At 37.5% G+C, this 19542-nt stretch overlaps 1 protein-coding gene across 1 annotated transcript in view; it reads right to left on the bottom strand.

Moving 5' to 3' along the window:
* WDR11 (WD repeat domain 11) overlaps positions 1-19292 on the bottom strand; it is a 56018-nt gene extending 36726 nt beyond the window's left edge. The window contains exons 1-9 of the mRNA XM_081240253.1: positions 18970-19292; positions 17861-17972; positions 11458-11611; positions 10315-10488; positions 7576-7762; positions 4697-4862; positions 4156-4270; positions 3119-3314; positions 2647-2750 (exon numbers count right to left, since the gene is read on the bottom strand). Of these exons, the coding sequence (XP_081096379.1) occupies positions 2647-2750; positions 3119-3314; positions 4156-4270; positions 4697-4862; positions 7576-7762; positions 10315-10488; positions 11458-11611; positions 17861-17972; positions 18970-19055 (1294 nt within the window). The 5' untranslated portion in view covers positions 19056-19292. The remainder of the gene's footprint in view (positions 1-2646; positions 2751-3118; positions 3315-4155; positions 4271-4696; positions 4863-7575; positions 7763-10314; positions 10489-11457; positions 11612-17860; positions 17973-18969) is intronic.
* Between the last annotated feature and the right edge of the window lie 250 nt (positions 19293-19542).

Below are 19542 nucleotides of genomic sequence, written 5' to 3' on the forward strand. Positions count from 1 at the left end.
TACTCCACTAAAGATGAATAAAAAAAAATTGGTAATCACAAATAGCAGGTTCAAAGAACTCATTTAGATTTCTAATAAGAAATCTTAATGTGTCAATGTAATTACAACATTTAAGCTTTATAATTACATATTTTTACATCAATAAGTAAAATAAAATTTAAATACATACTTATAATTACTAATATATAATATATAAACTGTCACTAGTGACAGTTAAGTCTTAAATGGCATTATTTTTAGATACAGCGTTCGTACTTAGGTTATCAAATTTCAAACTAAAAAGATGATTAAAATCAAAACCATTCACAAAATGTGAATACAAAGTGTGCAACAAAATCAAAACCATTCACTAATAAGGGTATAAAAATTTTCTTCCTTTAAAGCACTACTGAATACTGGGATAAAGCTGTCAAAAGTACATATCAGGAATATGTGTGAGTATATATATATGTACACACACACACACACACACACACACATTGTGAAAGGGAAGAATGAAATAATTACTAGGAGTGGGTGACGGGATTCTAACTAAACCTTTTAAAGCTGTAAAGTTGTTTTAGTAATAATGTTATTGTAAAATCGGTAAGATACACAGAAAAAAAGGCCATCAATTGAATCCAAATAAATGATCCCTTAGGATAAGCCATACAATTGGTATCAATCTTTAGTAACAAAGATGGGGTCTAAAGGAATGGCAAGTTCCACAGGTAGGTACCATGTTTACCAACCCTTGGCAGCTTGGAGTTCACTTCAGGAAACTGTCATATTTCTCTTCAAGCATCTTCCATGTGAGGTGATTCACAAAGTAGGGCAGATTAGGCCTTACTAAGCAGCAGCCTTTACCCAATGAATATAAATCAGGCCTCTGTATTTAACTGAATTGCTTTCAATTACCACTAAGTACATAGTGAATTTCAAATTAAAAGTTTAATTAAAAGTTTTAATTAAAATGTTTTCAAGTAACAAAGATTTATTTAATACCTTTAAATCAACAACACTGTCAAGAACTGCTATACAATCTGTATCATTTTGTCTCCTAAAAAATGTTAAGTTATACCACTTAGATACCTAACCAGCATAAAATTACAAATTCCTACAGGCTTTGTATTATTACAAATGAGTTCTGTGCGTGTGTGTTTATAATTCTTTTCACTTTAATATTTTATATTAAGTGCAGACAAGGTCAATTAACTTGGAAAATTGTATAACTAATAAAATAAATTTTGCAAAACAATTATGTGTCTCAACTTCCTCATATGGATTTATGTCTAGAAGGTGAAAAGAATTTTAAGTATAAAAGTTAGTGTCACTGAGCACAAGGATTCCACAGCTGGCAGGAATTGTGAGAATACCAGGTCTGGAGAGGTCAGGTCTTGCTTAGATTACGGTGAAGCAGCCGGGACTAGATGCCACGGCCAAGGAGCAGACTCCAGACTGGGATGACGAGGTTCACACTTCCACTTATTGGCTGTGTAGTCTGGGGCAAGTTTTTTAATCCCCCTGGGTCTCAGTTCCCACATACATAAAATGGAAATAATAATAGTACCTACTTTGTAGCGTTGTTGATCTAATACTTAAGAGAATTTGGCACAGTATTTAACATAGTATTAAGTACTCAATGTCATCTCTGATTAAGAAGATTAATAAGTTAATGCTCTTTCTAGTATATCATGGATCTTTACAGCATTTAAACAAAAGAACCTAGTAAATAATATCCATTTTCAATCACACTGTGGGAGAACAAATAATGATAAAGAAAATCCTTTATAAACCACTAGCCACAATTTTAAAAGAATTAGACGTCAGCACTGCTTGGCATATTTACAATTTCTAGTTGTATATATTTGAAACCACCAATCCTCATTCTTCCTTGAATATATAGTGGTCCTATAATAATTAAATAACTTTGAAGCAATATATTATCTGCAAATAAATATTTGTTGAAGTAAGAATTCCCAACGTGAAAATAAGAAAATGTAAGTCAAGAAGTTAAGATGATTTTTTCTAATACTGCTCAGTTACTTTATTCCTTCAATAAATATTTATCACACTTCTAAAATGTGCAAGGCCCTGGGCTGAGTGCTGGGGATGCAAAGCTGAATCAAGCACTGTCCCACCCTTGTGAAGCTTATAATTTACTGTAGGGAAACAAACAAGTAAAATCACAACTACAATCAGCTGATGACTATTAGGGACCACAAAAATCAGGCTTGGGAAATTAAAGAAAGCAACACCTGAGCTGAATTTTGAATAAGGAGTAGCAGAAACGGAGAGAGAGGAAGAGTGTGTTCAATTCTAAGCTGAGGGAGCAGTGAGCATGGAGGAGGAGGTATGGTATTGCCCAGCAAGGGCTACCTATGCAGCATCCAGATGCCTCATGCCGTCTCTTTCATGTAGATCAGAGTCCCTCACGAATGAACATTTTCTAATTCCAGCACTACAGTAACAGTATATACTACTTCAGGTACTATTATGCTTAAATATTTTATACCCCTCTGATTTATTTAGGAAAGAATAAGTCTACATTTTAGTTTTCTCAAGTATTAACTTTGTCTTTATAATAACTGCAGCCACTGACTATTAATTTTGCCCTTCAAAAAGTATACCTAACATGGAAGTGAGAGAAAAAAAAAAGCAGTTTACCAATCATGTTATCTAAGGAGAGGTCTGGGAGCTTATTCTGTAGCACTCCTACAGGAATTCCACAGAAAGACACGGGTGAATATAAAGGTGACACGCCAGAACTACTGCAAAGATATAATAATTAGATGGTTCTTACATATTTAAAGCCTGGTTCTTACATATTTAAAACCTGCTTCTTACATATTTAAAACCTGGTCCTTACATATTTAAAACCTGCATCACATGTTAGTAACTCAAAATAGTAATTTTAGATCATAGTATTCTATCCATTTTTACAGTATTCATTAATCTAACCCATAGGTGAAATATCTGTAGCAGGTTTACATAATCTCCGAATAATCTAAAGTCTTAATTATCAATTGAAAAATATTTTTTTCAGAAAACAGGTTCTGCTATCTTTATATGATTCTGGTCATCTAAAGAAAGGGGGAAACAAAGCAAAACAAAAAAGAGGCCCTATTGGTTCACTTACCTGTTCCGTGAACTTCGATTACACACGGCAGACTTCAGTTCCCATATCATAACCCTGCCGTCACTCACTATGAGGGCAGCTGCATTCTCATTGACAGGACAACACACCATACTGAAGGGACGGACAGTTTTTGTCACCCTGATTGCGTCACACTGGCTTCGTAAATCATAGGTAAGCTCCTGGACAGGATCTGGATCTTTACACAGTATAGTTTTCTTTTAAATATTAGACAGCAACCATATCAATGTCACTGGTACTTGTTTTAATTTAAATAATACCTCAACCAAAAAGGATATCATCCCTTCACTAATGCAAAGTTTGTCAAAAATGGCTTCCCTGTTTCTTCAGGATATAAAGATAATTTACTTAATGACCGTCTACACCAAGTTTAATTTCCAAACTAACAGTTACTATCAAAATAGTCTATTTAATATTTTTAAAATAAAGAAAATTCTTTGAAAAAGGATCAACAGTAATATATGATTAAATAATGAACAGTGCACTTGTAGCCCAACATAATTTACTGTGGTCTACAATAAGCCTGAAAATAATTACACTGTATACAAGATGTGAAAGTCACTTTCACCTTTACACAGTGCATCACTCCACAGAAACATTAGTTTTGTTCTCCAGGATAAGACTGAAACTGACAACTCAATGCCCTGGAGACTTATTAACCTGTTACTTTACCATGGAAATCCTAAAGCAAAGGGGTGTAATAATAAAGGTATATACAAGGTTGGACTTGTGCTAAAGAAATAATCACAAAAGATAACATCCACTTAGCTCATGGATATAATCAAGAAGGGATTACAAAATATTACTATCTTTGCAGCATACAAGAGGTGCACTGTTATAACACTCAGAGATTATCTTGGGCTTGGGTTTTTTTACGCCTCATGTTATAACCATATTCTACTTTCTTAAGGCAAGGATTATTATTAACTCCGTGCTTTGGTAAGTATTTGCCACATGAAGCTTTATAAAATAACTCTGAAGAAAAATATAATTAACATTATTGTCAGATATAAACTCACCTGGTTCCTCATTTGAAGTGGTGAAAATACTATTGTAAGATCTTCGAACACGTAAGGTTATACAACCATTTTCATGTAGGCAAAATAAACCATCACGTTGAAAGCAGGGTATTACCTTTAAATAGATGATGTATTTGTTTTTAAAAACAGTAGATTTTGAAAGTATATACGGTGAGATTCATAAACTCATATTTAGAGAATGTGGGCGAAAAAAACCCAAAACACAAAAATACACATATAATCCCCTAGTTTTAAAACTAAATGAACATTTAAAAAATCCATCAATAATCCTAAAAAAATCTGTCTTTATCCATGTTAACTTATCTAGTTCAGTACATATCTCCAGATCAGTCAGAAGAATTTCTACAGTTAAATCAAACCAATCTAAAGTGCAGAAAAATGAGGAATGTAAAATAACATTGTTAATCTTTAAATAAACAGAAAAAGAGAAAGTGAGACTAAGGACTTTTGCAAAATTATGGTTTTTCTCTATATAATTCATAATCAACTTTTGGTAATATAATTTATAAGTTGTAGATACCTGCAGAAATGGAACTCCTGTTCGTTCTATTGCAATCACACCCACTGTCTGATTCACCTCAAGGTCAAGGATTAAAATCTCTCGAGGATAGAGTAGCAACATGTGATTCCTTTTCGAAGGCAGGTATGCCAACTGAAGGCAATCATTGAGAGTTATGAATTCAGCACTGAAAAAAGTAAACATCTACTTCAGGCACCAAGAAATGAGTCAAACTCACAAATGAACTTATTCGTGAAACAGAAACAGACTCAGAGAAGCAAAAAAACAAACTTATGGTTACCAAAGGGGGAAGGAGGTAGGGGAGGGATAAATTAAGCATTTGGGATTAGCAGACACAAACTACTATATATAAAACAGATAAACAACAAGGTCCTACTGTGTAGCACAGGGAACTAGATTCAATATCCTGTAATAAACTCTACTGGAAAAGAATCTGAAAAAGAACATGTAATATAATACGTATAACTGAATCACTTTGCTGTACACCAGAAACTAACACAGCATTGTAAATTAACCATAATTCAATTAAAAAAAAATGAGTCAGACTTTATTCATATCAGAAAAAGCTAAAAAAGGATTGAATTTTGTACTTTCCACATAGTAACTGTCAGTGAGAATGTACAGCTGTTTCCTGAAATGACCAACACGGGCTAGTATCTAAAAATTAGATCTCTCCTTTGTGCCAAAATCCAAATGACGACAATGATACTGTACAGGTCGGATAGAGACATGTTTCTGAATATGTGAAAATGTAAAGTAAAGTACTAAGTCTGCAGTATGAGATGGTCAGTGACAATACTATATGGCATTCATAAGACAGTAGTTTTATTTTTATTTTGTAATTAGAAGTACTAGACAGACTGCTGAAATGAAGCATCAGGACTAAAACATAAAGCACATAGGGCAGTTAGGGCTAGGCAACTGGATGAGGAGTCACTGCACTATCCGCACGGCTTGGGCAAGGAAGGCACTTCCTCTACTCCGCCTTCATTCACTTTTCAGCTGTCTTAAAGCTTTCGTGAAACAAAGCTTGGTATTTTATCCACTTACCACAGCATTTTCTTCTGTGCAAATAAAAGAGATGAAATGATATGAGAATTATAAAGACGGTTAAAGAGTCTCAAAACTCATTTTAGTAAGTTGTGCTTGTGGTACATATTTAATCACAACTTTATTTTATAATAAATTTATATTTAATATATTTCAGTAGGAATGGGCATACAATTATGTACCTTTTTTCTTATGTAACAGTTTTATTAAAAGGTTTTGAAACTTAAAGTTAGATTAGAGGACTAGAGACAGGGAGGTGGATTGCATTAAAATCCTGGCTCTGCATTTCCTAGCTGGGTGAGCTTAAGTAACATATTTAAAACAGTGTGAGACTCAGCTTCCTCATTTATAATGTGGGCACAGTACTACTGCCCAGGATTGTAGCAAGATTATATGTAATAACGTATGTGAAAGCACCCAGAGTAGTTCTATTTGAAGGGATAAATAATGCATTTCCCCAGTACTCAAGATGAACATATGATTCACATGACAGAAAATGTAACGTATATAAATCATAACTTATAAAACTATGCAGGCAAAAAATAATTATTTATGATACAGAATCAATGCAAAGTAAATAAAAAGTTCTCAAGATATTTAAGGAGCAATCTTAAATTATTTCAGCACAGGCTGACAGATAAATTAGTGAATTTAATCAGCCTATGGTTTACTATATAAAAATGATATTTACATATAAATTCAGAATGTGTTTGTAGAGCAATTTGTATTTTACATTTTTTAGGTAATTACCCACAAAGTCTAGATAGAATAATCTTAGGGCTTCCCTGGTGGCGCAGTGGTTGAGAGTCCACCTGCCGATGCAGAGGACATGGGTTTGTGCCCCGGTCTGGGAAGATCCCGCGTGCCGCGGAGCGGCTGGGCCCGTGGGCCATGGCCGCTGGGTCTGCGCGTCCGGAGCCTGTGCTCCGCAACGGGAGAGGCCGCAGCAGTGAGAGGCCCGCATACCGCAAAAAAAAAAAAAAAAAGGAAAAAAAAGAATAATCTTAGCATATTAAAAATAAAAGCTTTTAAAAAATGCCAAAAAAACTACCAAAGCAATAAAAATATAAGAACTACCATAGCACTAGGAAAAAGATAGAAATCTATTTTTAATGCATAAAATTAGTTCTTTAAAAGAAAATTGTACTCAGTTGAAATTTCTGAAATAAACAATAATAGCTAGCCTTTACCAAAAGAATGCTTATTGAGTAACAGACACTATGTTCAGTACTTAAGCTATTGCACCTATTAATCCTTACAACCCTAAGAAATCCTTTCAAACACTATCTTAGAGATTGGGAGAGTGAAATTTGAACAAGATTAAATTATACTCAGAGTCACAGAAGCTACAGCTTCCCTTAGAATCTTGGCCCTTAACCAGTATGGGAAACATCTTTACATGCATGAGAAAAACACCTATATTTTATTGGCTAATGAGATTACACAGCATTTAAGTCAGAAAAATGTATTTAAAATGAAAATCCAGCTTTTGTCCCCCAATTTTTAATGTGTTCAGTGGCCATAATCTTAGAATCTTTCTCTCTTATTTTCAGAAGTCAAGACTTTTCATGTGTCAAAATCAATGGGGGTTGTTTACCACATTACTGGAAACAAAGGAGCCATGTTAATGCTAAATCTCTTCTTAGGGGAAGAAACAAAAAACATTTTTCCTCTTATAAATTCAAAATTACAAACAAGAAAGGGTAACATAAAGAAGAAAATTAATCTTAGTATATCTCCAAAAATGATGTTTTCATGAATAGATGATAACTAGATAAACGTTGAATAAATAAATGAATGTTGCTGTTAGTTTTACACTTGTAACTTACCTAGGTTTCTCTTGAGTGATTAAGATTTTCACTTTATTAAGAGCCTTCTTGGCCCCTGTGGCTGCAGCCAGCTTGCTGTGAGCTGGGCTGGAGTGTGGGCTGGATATGTACACTTTTTTCCCAGGGCCTGAGGGTGGCTTGGATGGAGAGAAGTCTGAGATGAATACAATGCCCTCACTGGTGAGTACTGTATTGAGAGAAGCAAAACTCTGATTAAAGTTTAATCTAGTATAGCATAGAGTTTTATTCCAATACAATTTTGAGAGCAAGGTAATGATAATTTTAATAATATAGAACTGGCAGTGTTATGCAGTCATAACATAACGGGAATGTTGTCCAAGTTAAAGTGAAACTGGTGGTCCATTACAATTCATCAGAGGCCTCCAAGCTCAGCATTCCAAATTAATGTTTTATATTAAAAAGATACCAGAAGGTTACTGGCAGAAAGAACAAATGTTTGTTCTTCCAAATATATTCAGTGCATGGACTTTCATTAAAAACCTTTCCTCGTTATATCCCATAACTTCAAAATCCAAAGACTTTCAGAATATAAAATTCACAGAAGAAATAAAAAATCCCACATGTAAGAGGCTCTGCACACCACATTTGGTAAGTTCAAATATTTGACTTGATGATACTCATTTTTCATCATTATCATGAGCTACTCAGTCTAAACATATTTCCTTTTTCTTCTTGCGTATCAAATTGAACCTCGGGATGTGTAAAGAGTGTTCTTTTTCTCTTTACATCTAGAGTAAAAGTAAAGTGCCGGGGCTTCCCTGGTGGCGGAGTGGTTGGGAGTCCGCCTGACGATGGAGGGGACACGGGTTCGTGCCCCGGTCCGGGAGGATCCCACATGCGGCACAGCGGCGGGGCCCGTGAGCCATGGCTGCTGTACCGCAAAAAACAAACAAAAAAAGGAAAGTACCAACAGCTGTTTACTAAGTGTACAGGAAACAGAAATATTCAAGGGGGCAGCATCACATTTAACAACACAAATTATGCCTTTTTATGACTGAAAAAATAATCCCCCTCAAAACGGGCTAAGACTAATACATATCTGATTATAAAAGTCTTATCTATCCTGGCCATCCGCAAGGCTGCTTTAAACACAGGGAACAAAGCAGCATTCAAGAATCATGACAACCCCAGCACATTCAATGAGCAAATTAAAGATGTTAGGTCAGGGCTTCCCTGGTGGCGCAGTGGTTGAGAGTCCGCCTGCCGATGCAGGGGACACGGGTTCGTGCCCCAGTCCGGGAGGATCCCACATGCCGCAGAGCGGCTGGGCCCGTGAGCCGTGGCTGCTGAGCCTGCGCGTCCGGAGCCTGTGCTCCGCCACGGGAGAGGCCACAACAGTGAGAGGCCCGCGTACCGCAAAAAAAAAAAAAAAAAAAAAGATGTTAGGTCAACTGATGCTTTGAAATATATAGCGCTTTCATCAACCAAATTACAGAGATGCAGTAAATTAGCCTGAAGCCTTGTCTCCTTTCAGATTACAGAAGTCACCCTTCAAGGTCCCAGTCATTCCCCTTCTTGTGTGATGCCCTCACTCCCTGACTCTGCCAGCCAGGCCAGCCCTCCTCTGTGCTCCCACAGCACTGCATTCACAGCAAACTAGTGAGTGAATGAGTGAGTGAGTGTACACATACGTTCATATACACACATTTATATATACGAAGCCTAAACACATTGTACTGCAATTATTTATACAGCTGTTTCCCATTTTAATTTCTACTTGTCTGTCCTACTCTCCCTCCATCCACTCACACATACACACACCCCTCAATAAACGTTGGTGGATACATGTTAGAATTTTGAGTCATTCAAATCCAGGGAAAACATTCTTTACCATAGTTAATCCCCTTGCCTCTTTCAAGTCGTTGATCAAATATCAAAATGAAGCCTACTTTGACCACTTCATCTAATACAACAACTTGCCCACTCCCATTCTCCCACTCCCTTTACCTTGTTTTACTTTTTTATACCACTTATAACCTCTTAATATATTGTAATTTATTAATTCATTATGTTCATAGTTTATAATCTGACCCTCCCTCACTAGAATGAAAACTTTAGGAAGGAAGGAATTCTTGCCTTGGTTCACTGATATATTCCAGGTTCCCAGAACACTCCTGGCATATAACAATAGCTCAAGAAATATCTGTTGGATAACTGAATAAAAAATATTTTCTACATAATTTAGTCATAAAAGTATCTGTCTAGAATCTGATTTTTAGATCAGCAGCTCAGTAAAAGCACATTGGGAAAAACAGCCTCCACGAGAAAAAAATCCCTTGGGCTTGGTCTTTTCCTGACATGCATCTGTTTATGGCACTCAAAATACACGGCATGAATTAAAATAATTTTTTAAAAAGGAAGAAATGAATCTGGCCACAGACTAAATGAAACCCTTGACTCAGGTTCTTTCGATGTTCCTAGAAAAAAATTTAATTAAGTCTGAATTAGAGTAACACAGCAACTCTTTCTCTGACGAATCTAATTCTGTTCACAAACTCCACACAGTGAAGGTCTGGCTTGCTGATTTAAATTTCTAACCATCATAGTATCTGTAATAGGAGCTGAAAATATATGAACTAGATGTGTTTCTCATTTTAACATTATAGATGTATGAAGGGTGTGTGTGTGTGTGCGTGCGTGTGTGTGTGTGTGTGTGTAGCATTAACCATATATGTTACAAACACCTCAACTCATTTTCCACAAGAAACTACTACTCACAAGTTAAATGTGAGGGATCAAAAGGGTCAAAGGAAAAAGAAAGCATGTTATCTGCATAGCTCTTCTTCCAGAGTTTGGTGCCAGTATCTGCATTCCAGAGCACAATATAATTTGGCGGATGGATAGCAAGCAATAAATCTCGGGAAGCATCTTGATTCCATAACCACTGAACATCTGTAAAGACCAGAAAAATAAAGGCAAAATTCAGAAATCACCCACTTCAAATTACTTGTCTAATGTGTCCTTGATATCTAGTTGTGTGTGTGTGTATGTGTGTGTGTGTTTACATAATCCTTAAAATCTTAACTACCCCCCTTCAATGTTGCATATATGTGTCAGGATTGATAGGAAAAGCTAATTTTATATAAAAATGAGCTGTCTGGACATTAGAATCTAGAGGTCAAAATTTCCAAGTAATCTGAAATATTACTTCAAGGAAAATACAAAGCAATTTACACTATTCATTATTTAAAACTTTATGTCAAAGACTGTCCCAGCCATGATCAATGTCAGACTCTCCTAATGTTTTTGTGGAATTACTTAATGGGACTTTACAGAATTTCATGTTTTTTCATAACAATAAAGAGGATAAGGATCTAGTTCAATAGTACAGTAAGTACTTGTTGGTAAGTATTTTTTAAATAGTCATTTAAAAGATTCACTCAGTCAAGAGAGCCACTCAGTCAAAGCCTGAAGAGCCCAGGAATACTGTATTGATTATAGGTCAGTAACATAAGCAAGCAAACAAATGATCTATATGAAAATGAGAAAAAAAATTTATCTCTATTAAGAGAAAGTAAGCACTGAGGGCTAATTCAAAAGAGCAGTTCGGGCAAGCTTACTTATATTATAGCTTACATTTACAAGACTGTTTACAGCAGCTTAATTTTTCTCATCATGCTCAACTGAGGGCAAGATTGAAATTAATGCATCTTACCAAAGCACAAATCAACTGAGATTTGAGGAAATAAGCCCCGAAGCATATTGATAAGGAAAAGAAAGCTAGATTCGGATCAGCGGAACAGGCTAAACACAATCAAGAGTTAACTGAGAAGTGATGAAATTAAACGAATGGGAAAAACCAACCACGCTAAGAGTAAGTGTATTAATACAGACGCTTGGCGGAGTACAGACTTTCCTCACCCTGAATAGGCTTGGCATGCTCTTGGATCTCACACTGAGCTACTCCTGCTGCTACATCCCAAACGATGATCTTTCCATTGACATCAGCAGAAGCTAAGCGCAAGGAGTATGGTGAGCCGATGTTATGGTGATAATTTTCCCTGGCCCATTTAACCTAGTATCAAGAAGAAATCAAATCAAGTAAGTACTTGCACTGGATGAAACTATACCTAATGTTTATAAAACACCAACTGGAACCCAAACTACATTCTACACTTATATTATAAAAATAGGAAACTAGGGAACCCTCCTACGCTGTTGGTGGGAATATAAAGTGGTACAGCCACTATGGAGAACAGTATGGAGGTTCCTTAAAAAACTAAAAATAGAACTACCATGTGACCCAGCAATCCCACTCCTAGGCATATACGCGGAGAAAACCATAATTCAAAAAGAGACATGCACCCCCATGCTCACTGCAGCGCTATTTACAATAGGCAGGACATGAAAGCAAACTAAATATCCCTCAATGGAGGAATGGATAAAAATGTGGTACATACATACAATGGAATATCACTCATCCATAAAAAAGAACAAAATAATGCCACTTATAGCAACACGAATGGACCCAGACATTGTCATACTGAGTGAAGTAAGTCAGGTACAGAAAGACAAATATCATATGATATTGCTTATATGCAGAATCTTAAAAAAGAGGGTACAAATGAACTTATTTACAAAACAGAAGTAGAGTCATGAATATAGTAAACAAACTTATGATTACCAAGGGATAAGGGCAGGGGGAGGGATAAATTGGGAGATTGGGATTGACATTTACACACTACTATATATAAAATAGATAACTGATAAGAACCTGCTGTACAGCACAGGGTACTCTACTTAATACTCTGTAATGGGCTATATGGGAAAAGAATCTAAAAAAAAAAAAGTGGGTACGTGTGTATGTATAACTGATTCACTTTGCTGTACAGCAGAAACTAACACAACATTGTAAATCAACTATACTCCAATAAAAATTTTTTAAAAAGGAAACTAGCTTCCATCTTGAAAGTCAGACATTTTTATTATTTATGATATTTTTTAAAAGTTGTAATTAAAATATTTTTGAAAACATCACAATGTTCCTGCCTTTAAAATATGAAAAAATGATGCACAACCTTAATACTATGGGGAATTCACGTAAAAAACTCCGGAATACCATATCTTAAAATGGTATGATCATTGGTATATCATTTGATCACAGTAATAACCATAAAACCTAATTCTGACATAACATGTAAAATCCTAAATTGCTAAGCAGAATCTTTTCCTGCATTCTATTCTTCTAATTAAAAGGAGACAACTTACAGCTACAAAAACCTTGCAAAGGAAAAAAACAAAAGCAAACAAAAACTCTGGCTATCCCTCTCATAAAACTGGAAAATAACATTAACAGTTTTTTCTCTAAAAAACAAATTTGTGCATCATAGTTTTAGTAATATCATTAAGAATAGTTTTTTTTAAAAAAAATAAAAAACACAAGAATCCCGGCACAAAATCAAGAAATTAACTGAGCATCAAATACTGGCAGAGTAAGGAATAAAACAGAGTCCTTACTCTGAGCCAAGGCCTTCCCTGGACACAACCTCCCCTCCCCTCTAGCTCAGCATCCTACTTGCTTACTTCAGAACATTTCCCACACAACATTTTGTTAATTATTCTGTTTACTTTCTTTTGACCTATCACCAACCCTATCACCAATCCCACTCCATAGGGCAGGATCACCAAGGCCTCACTCCCATGTCTATCCCGCAGCCTTAACACAGTGCCTGCAGCTGACGTTCGAGTATGTGTTCAGTAAACGAACTTAACACCACAGACTCTTCAAATATATACCTATGTAGACATATGTACACAGACACACAGATGTGTGTATTTATAAGTAAGCACTCATAGAAAATGCTAGGTTAGGGAAGCATGCTAACCAATTCCAACAGCCTTCATGAAAAAGATGGAAACAAGAAGTTTTCTGAACTCCAGTGTTAATAAGCCTTAGGTTTCTACTCCAACGCATCTTTTCCTCAGGCAAGAATTTTTTTAATAAAATGTGTGCGTAGGCACATATATATGCATGTATGTTTGAATGTGTATATATATTCACATGTGTGAATGTATGTATACTCTCCCTCCTCATTATTTGCAGATTCTGTATTTGTGAATTTGCTTACTCGCTAAAATGTATTTGTGATTTTATTTGCAAAATCAGTATTTTGCAGTGCTTTTGCAGTCATTCATAGACATGTGCAGGGTAGTGAAAAATCTGAGTCACTCAACATACAACTGCATCCCAGCTGTGGTTGAATGAGGCACTCTTGTTCCAGTTCTCATAATGTAAACAAATGTCTTTTCTGAGATCTATTAAGTACCATGAGTTTTGCATTTTTGTGCTTCCTGTTGATGATTTCAGTTTAAAATGGTCCTCAAGTGCAGCGTCGAAGTGCTGTCTAGTGCTCCTAAGCACAAGAAGTTGTGACGTGCCTTACAGAAAAAAGACACGTGAAATAACCTTTGTCCAGGCATGAATTATACTGCTATCGGTCATGAGCTCAATGATAATAAATCAACAATATATTAAATGTCTTTTAACAGAAACACATAAAAAACAAGGTTATGTATCAATCAGTTGATGAAAATATTGTGACTAAAGGCTCACTCGGAACCACACCATGTATTTCCCCGAGGAGCCATCAATGTTTCAGTATATGCTAACTCAGTGTTTGCAACAACTTTACAGAATAAAACTACCACGGATAAGAATTATTGTTTTGTGTGTGTGTGTGTGTGTGTGTGTGTGTGTGTGTGGTACCTGAATTCCATCTTTGTAAACGTCAAGTAGTGTACATATTAAAAAAAAAAAGCAGGGCTTCCCTGGTGGTGCAGTGGTTGAGAGTCCGCCTGCCGTTGCAGGGGACACGGGTTCGTGCCCCGGTACGGGAAGATCCCACATGCCGCGGAGCTGGGCCCGTGAGCCATGGCCGCTGAGCCTGCGCGTCCGGAGCCTGTGCTCCGCAATGGGAGAGGCCACAACAGTGAGAGGCCCGCGTACCAAAAAAAAAAAAAACATCAGACCTACTAGAGAATGGACTTGAGGACATGGGGAGGGGGAAGGGTAAGCTGGGACAAAGTGAGAGAGTGGTAGTGTATATATGGACATATATATACTACCAAATGTAAAATAGATAGCCAGCGGGAGGCAGCCACATAGCACAGGAGGATCAGTTCGGTGCTTTGTGACCAGCTGAAAGGGTGGGATAGGAAGGGTGGGAGGGAGGGAGACGCAAGAGGGAAGAGATGTGGGGATATCTGTATATGTATAACTGATTCACTTTGTTATAAAGCAGAAACTAACACACCATTGTAAAGCAATTATACTCCAATAAAAATGTTAAAAAAAATCACCTAAACACAGCATAATCAAACTGCTGAAAATCCAGATAAGGAGATGAGATGAGAAAAGATACAATGCATACAGAGAAACAAAGAGAAAAATTTCTCATTAAAAATTACCCAAGCTGGGAGATAGTGGAGTGATATCTTTAAAGCACTACAAGAAAAAAAGAAAAAGAAAAACTGGTGAAATAGTTTCTCAGCCAAATAAAAGCTGAAAGGATCAAACAATATCAGATACATGCCTCAAGAACTTAAAGGAAATTCTTCAGGCAAAAGGAATATGATGCCAGACTGAAACACAGATCTACGCTAAGAAATGAAAACTCCAGAAATGCCAAAAAGATAGAAATGGGGGGGGAGAGAGAATATATTTTTTCTCAAAAAAAACCCCCCAAAAAACAAAAAACAAAAACCCTATACCTAACATCAGAATTGAATGAATGCTTTCCTCCTAGGCGCAGGAATAAGACAAGAGTATCCTCCCTCCACTTCTATTCATTGTAGTAGAGGTCCCAGTCAACACAATAGGACAAAGGAAAAGAAATAAAAGACACCAGACTATCAGTGAAAAACCCAAACTGTCGTTATCTGAAGGTAACATGATTGTCTATGTAAAAAAAAAAAAAAAAAAAAAATCACCCAAATTACTGGATCTAACAAGTTTAGCAAGATCGCAAGACACAGGTTAGTATTAAAAAAAAAATCACCTGTATTTTTCTCTACTTCATATTACATACAAAAATTAACTCAAAATGGATCTGAAATTTAAATATAAGAGCTAAAACCATACATTCTTAGATGAAAACAAAGGTGTAAATCTTATTGACATTGGGAAGAGCAATGGTTCTTGGATAGAGCAACAAAAGAAAAACATTATACCTGCATCAAAATTTAAAACATTTGTGCTTCATAGGGCACTATCAAAAAAGTGAAAGATAACTCACAGAATGAGGGAAAATATTTGCCAACCATATATCTGATAAGGGACTCGGATCTAGAATACATAAAGAACTCTTACAACTCCAAAATTTTTAAAACTACAATTTTAAAATGGGTAAAGGAGTGAACAGACAGTTCTCAAAAAAGATATACAAATGGCCAAAAAACACATGAAAAGATGCTAAACATCATTAGCCATCAGGGAAATGCAAACCAAAACCACAATGAGAACCACTTCATATCTGCTAGGATGGCTATAATCAAAAGGACATATAATAACAAGTGTTGCTCAGGATGAGGAGAAATTGGAGCCCTCGTACGCTGCTACAGGAATGTAAAATAGTGCAGCCTCTGGAAAATGGTCTGGCAGTTCCTCAAAAAGTTAAACACAGAGTTACCATGAGTCGGCAATTCTAATCCTAGGCATATACCCAAGAGAAATGAAAACATAGGTTCACACAAACAGACTGTCCACAAACGTTCACAGCCGTATTATTCATAGTACCTAAAAAGTGGGAAATACCCAAATGTCCATCAATAAATAAATGGTGTCTATCATACAGTGGAATACTATTCAGCAATAAAAAGGAATAGAGTACTGACGTATGCTATGGCATGGATGAACCTTGAAAACATTCTTCTAGGTGAGAGAAGCCAGGCACATACTGTATCGTCTCATTTATTTGAAATGTCTAGAACAGACAAATCTACAGGACAGAAAGTAGATTCGTGGCTGCCTAGGGATGAAGGGGACGGGGAAAAGGCATGGGTAGCAACTGCTAATGGGTACAGGGTTTCTTTTGGGGGTTATGAAACTGACTGTGGTGACAGCTACACAACTCTGTGGATATACTGAAAGCCAGGAAATTGTATGCTTTAAATGGGTGAATTTAAATGGTATGAATATCTCAGTAAACCTGTTAACAATGAAAAAGACCCCAAATCTCTATCTCCAATTGTAACATCTCCCCTAAAATTTCAGATCAGTATAATTCAATTGCCCCAGGTGTCTCGAACGTTGCACGTTAAACACTTACACTCACCGACTTCTCACACACTCACCTCATCAAAGCAACACTGCCATTCAACTACTCAAACAGAAACCTTGGAGTCATTCTATTCTGACTCTCCCTGAAGACTGTTTACTCTAAAGGCTATCAAGTTTACCTCTTAGCTCCTAAATGGAACTCCTTCACGCCTCTGCTTTATTTTAGGCCCTAAGAATTTCCTGCCCAAATTACTGCAATTCTCTAAATGATCCCACTGCCTTGTCTTGCCTTTTTCCAACAGATCCTCCACTGCTGCCAGAATGAGTTTTTCTAAAATGCAAATACGATCATATCAATCTCCTACTTAAAAATCCAGATTCCTTCATAATCTTACAAACCTTTTGGGGCAGGTGAATTTCTCCAGCTGCCTTCTTTCATCACTCCTACATGTGTATCCCATCTTTTAGCCATCCTTACACATATTACTTCCCTTTGTGTATATCCTCCCTTTTTCCTGCAGTGCACCTCTCCCAATTTTCACTTGGCCAACTACTGTTTACAGTCCCTAAAATGAAAAGACTTCTGAGACCCTCCTCTGATCCCTAAAACGAGGTGACCTGTAGCTCCTTTGTCTTTCCACAGCATATTAGGCAGGTCTCACTTACCACACTGTATTTGTATGTTTTCTTTTCATTCTTCCTCACTAGACAATGAATTGCTTGAGGGCTTTCATCTCTATATCCTTAGCACATGTTAGGTGCTCAAAATTAATGAGTGAATGAGTGGTCCAGTACATGGCAGAATTAGTGTTTTCCACCAGCTTTGAAATGACCTAAGAACTAGCATTTTAGCTCATTCTAGCTCATCTGAGCCATACTAGCTCATCCTGATGTGACATTATATATGGAAATACTAGGCTACCCCAAATAGATTATCATACTTAAAACCTATTCAACATGTGTACATATGACTTACTGAGATTCTAGCGATATTTAAAACTTTAGAATAGACAATAGGTTATAGGGTCAAAGTGGGATCTGACTTACCTTGACAACATCAGCTTTATGTTTTTCTAAAACTTGAAGCGTTTGAGCAGTATTGGAATCAATCACTACCACCAGCGAATGACATCCATAAGCAATTAAACCTTGCCAGCCCCTAACAAAAAGTGTTAAAATTTAAGTAAAAAGCAAAGCAAAGCAACTTCTCTCTTGCCAAGAGGCAGCCTAAGTAAGTGAGAAATCTAACTAACATGCACCATCACTAATAAAATTATTTAAGCCCAAAGGCTAGTATTTTACATTATAGCATTTAAATTAAATGTCTCGTTTAGCTTTAAAAAAGCTTGTTTAGTTTTTCTTTCAGATAAAAAAAAGGTTCTGAGAGATATGCACGTAGAGCCGTGAAGACGCATAAAGCAACTCCTGTCGTCTATTTGTCTTTGAGGGCATATACCTTGTCTTATTCAACTTTTAATACTGAGCATCCACAAAGTGCGTGGGACCATGCTCCCCGGTATCTGTGATTAGCCCCGGTCCTTCCCACCAGATAAAAAGACAAACAGTGAACAGGAGGTTTCGGTACTCTTGCCAACATTCCCAGTAGCCACAGCTACCGCAGTTTGCTTTATATTTGTCTAGTTGTTAATTTGCAGTGTCTTTTTACAGTAAACCGATAAAGGTGAAATGAAGTGCCGGCGAGAGCACAGGAGCCTGGCACAGGGTCCGGCACACTGTTGAATGAATAAAGGTAAGAAACAGGGATGAAAGAGAAAGAAGACAGAATGGGGACGAGAACGTGGTCAGGGGAATTGACATTGGGGAGAGAAGGCTGGAGACTGGAGAGAGGTTAAGAGACGGGAGTGGGAGGGTGAGGAAGGTGTGGAGAAAAGAGCAAAGAGAAACAGAGATGGTAGAACGAGGGCAAATATATCCACACAGGCAAAGTTCCCACGTGGGGCATTTACAGCTTTTATAGTAACAACACAAACCCAGCATTTAAATGAAAAACTCCAAGTGTGAAGGCGGCACCCAGTCTTTGCGAGGCCAAACTAAGCCGGGGTGGGGGGGTGGTGGCGGTGAAACCTCTTGTTTTGTCCCCTTCCCCTCACAAACTCCTGGCCGAGCCTGGCGGCCTCGGAGCCCCGCGCCCTCACCAGTCCACCGCCGCCTTGTTGTGGGCACTGAGGGCCCCGGTGAGGGTGCGCGCCGACACCTTAAAATTCACCGTGTAGGGCAACATCGCTGCGGCTAAGCCCGGCCCTCGGCGCCGACCCGCAACCAGGAAGCGGCGGCCACTGCGCTTCCGTTCCAAACAGAGTCCGGGTGGCTTCGTGGGCGCCGCAGTTTGGTTCCACCGCCCCCAGGTACGGCTTCCTTCAGGTTCCGCCACGCCTATGTTCCGGCTGCTTCAGGATGCCGCCGCTGTAGCGGTTCCGCACCTCTGCGTAGGTGGTTCCCGGAAGAGAGAGGTGCTGACTCTGGTTACGTCCGGTTTGTTCAGACTGGGACTGCGTAGACCTATGTGCCCTGGTGGAAATGGTGAAAAGCAGGAGCTAAAAGCCCCAATTAGCCTTTCTGCCTTGGATTAGTTCACTTAGGGCAACAACCAATGACAGGCACTGTTGTAGGCATGGAAGATGTGGTGATGAAGAAGACAAAGTCTCCTCCCTCATGGAGTTTATAGAATAAATGCATGTGTGAAGTTAATTGGATGAATGGAGAGAGTG

The sequence above is a fragment of the Mesoplodon bidens genome (assembly GCF_964165515.1).
Source record: "Mesoplodon bidens genome assembly, chromosome: 1".
Classification (NCBI taxonomy): Eukaryota; Metazoa; Chordata; class Mammalia; order Artiodactyla; family Ziphiidae; genus Mesoplodon; species Mesoplodon bidens.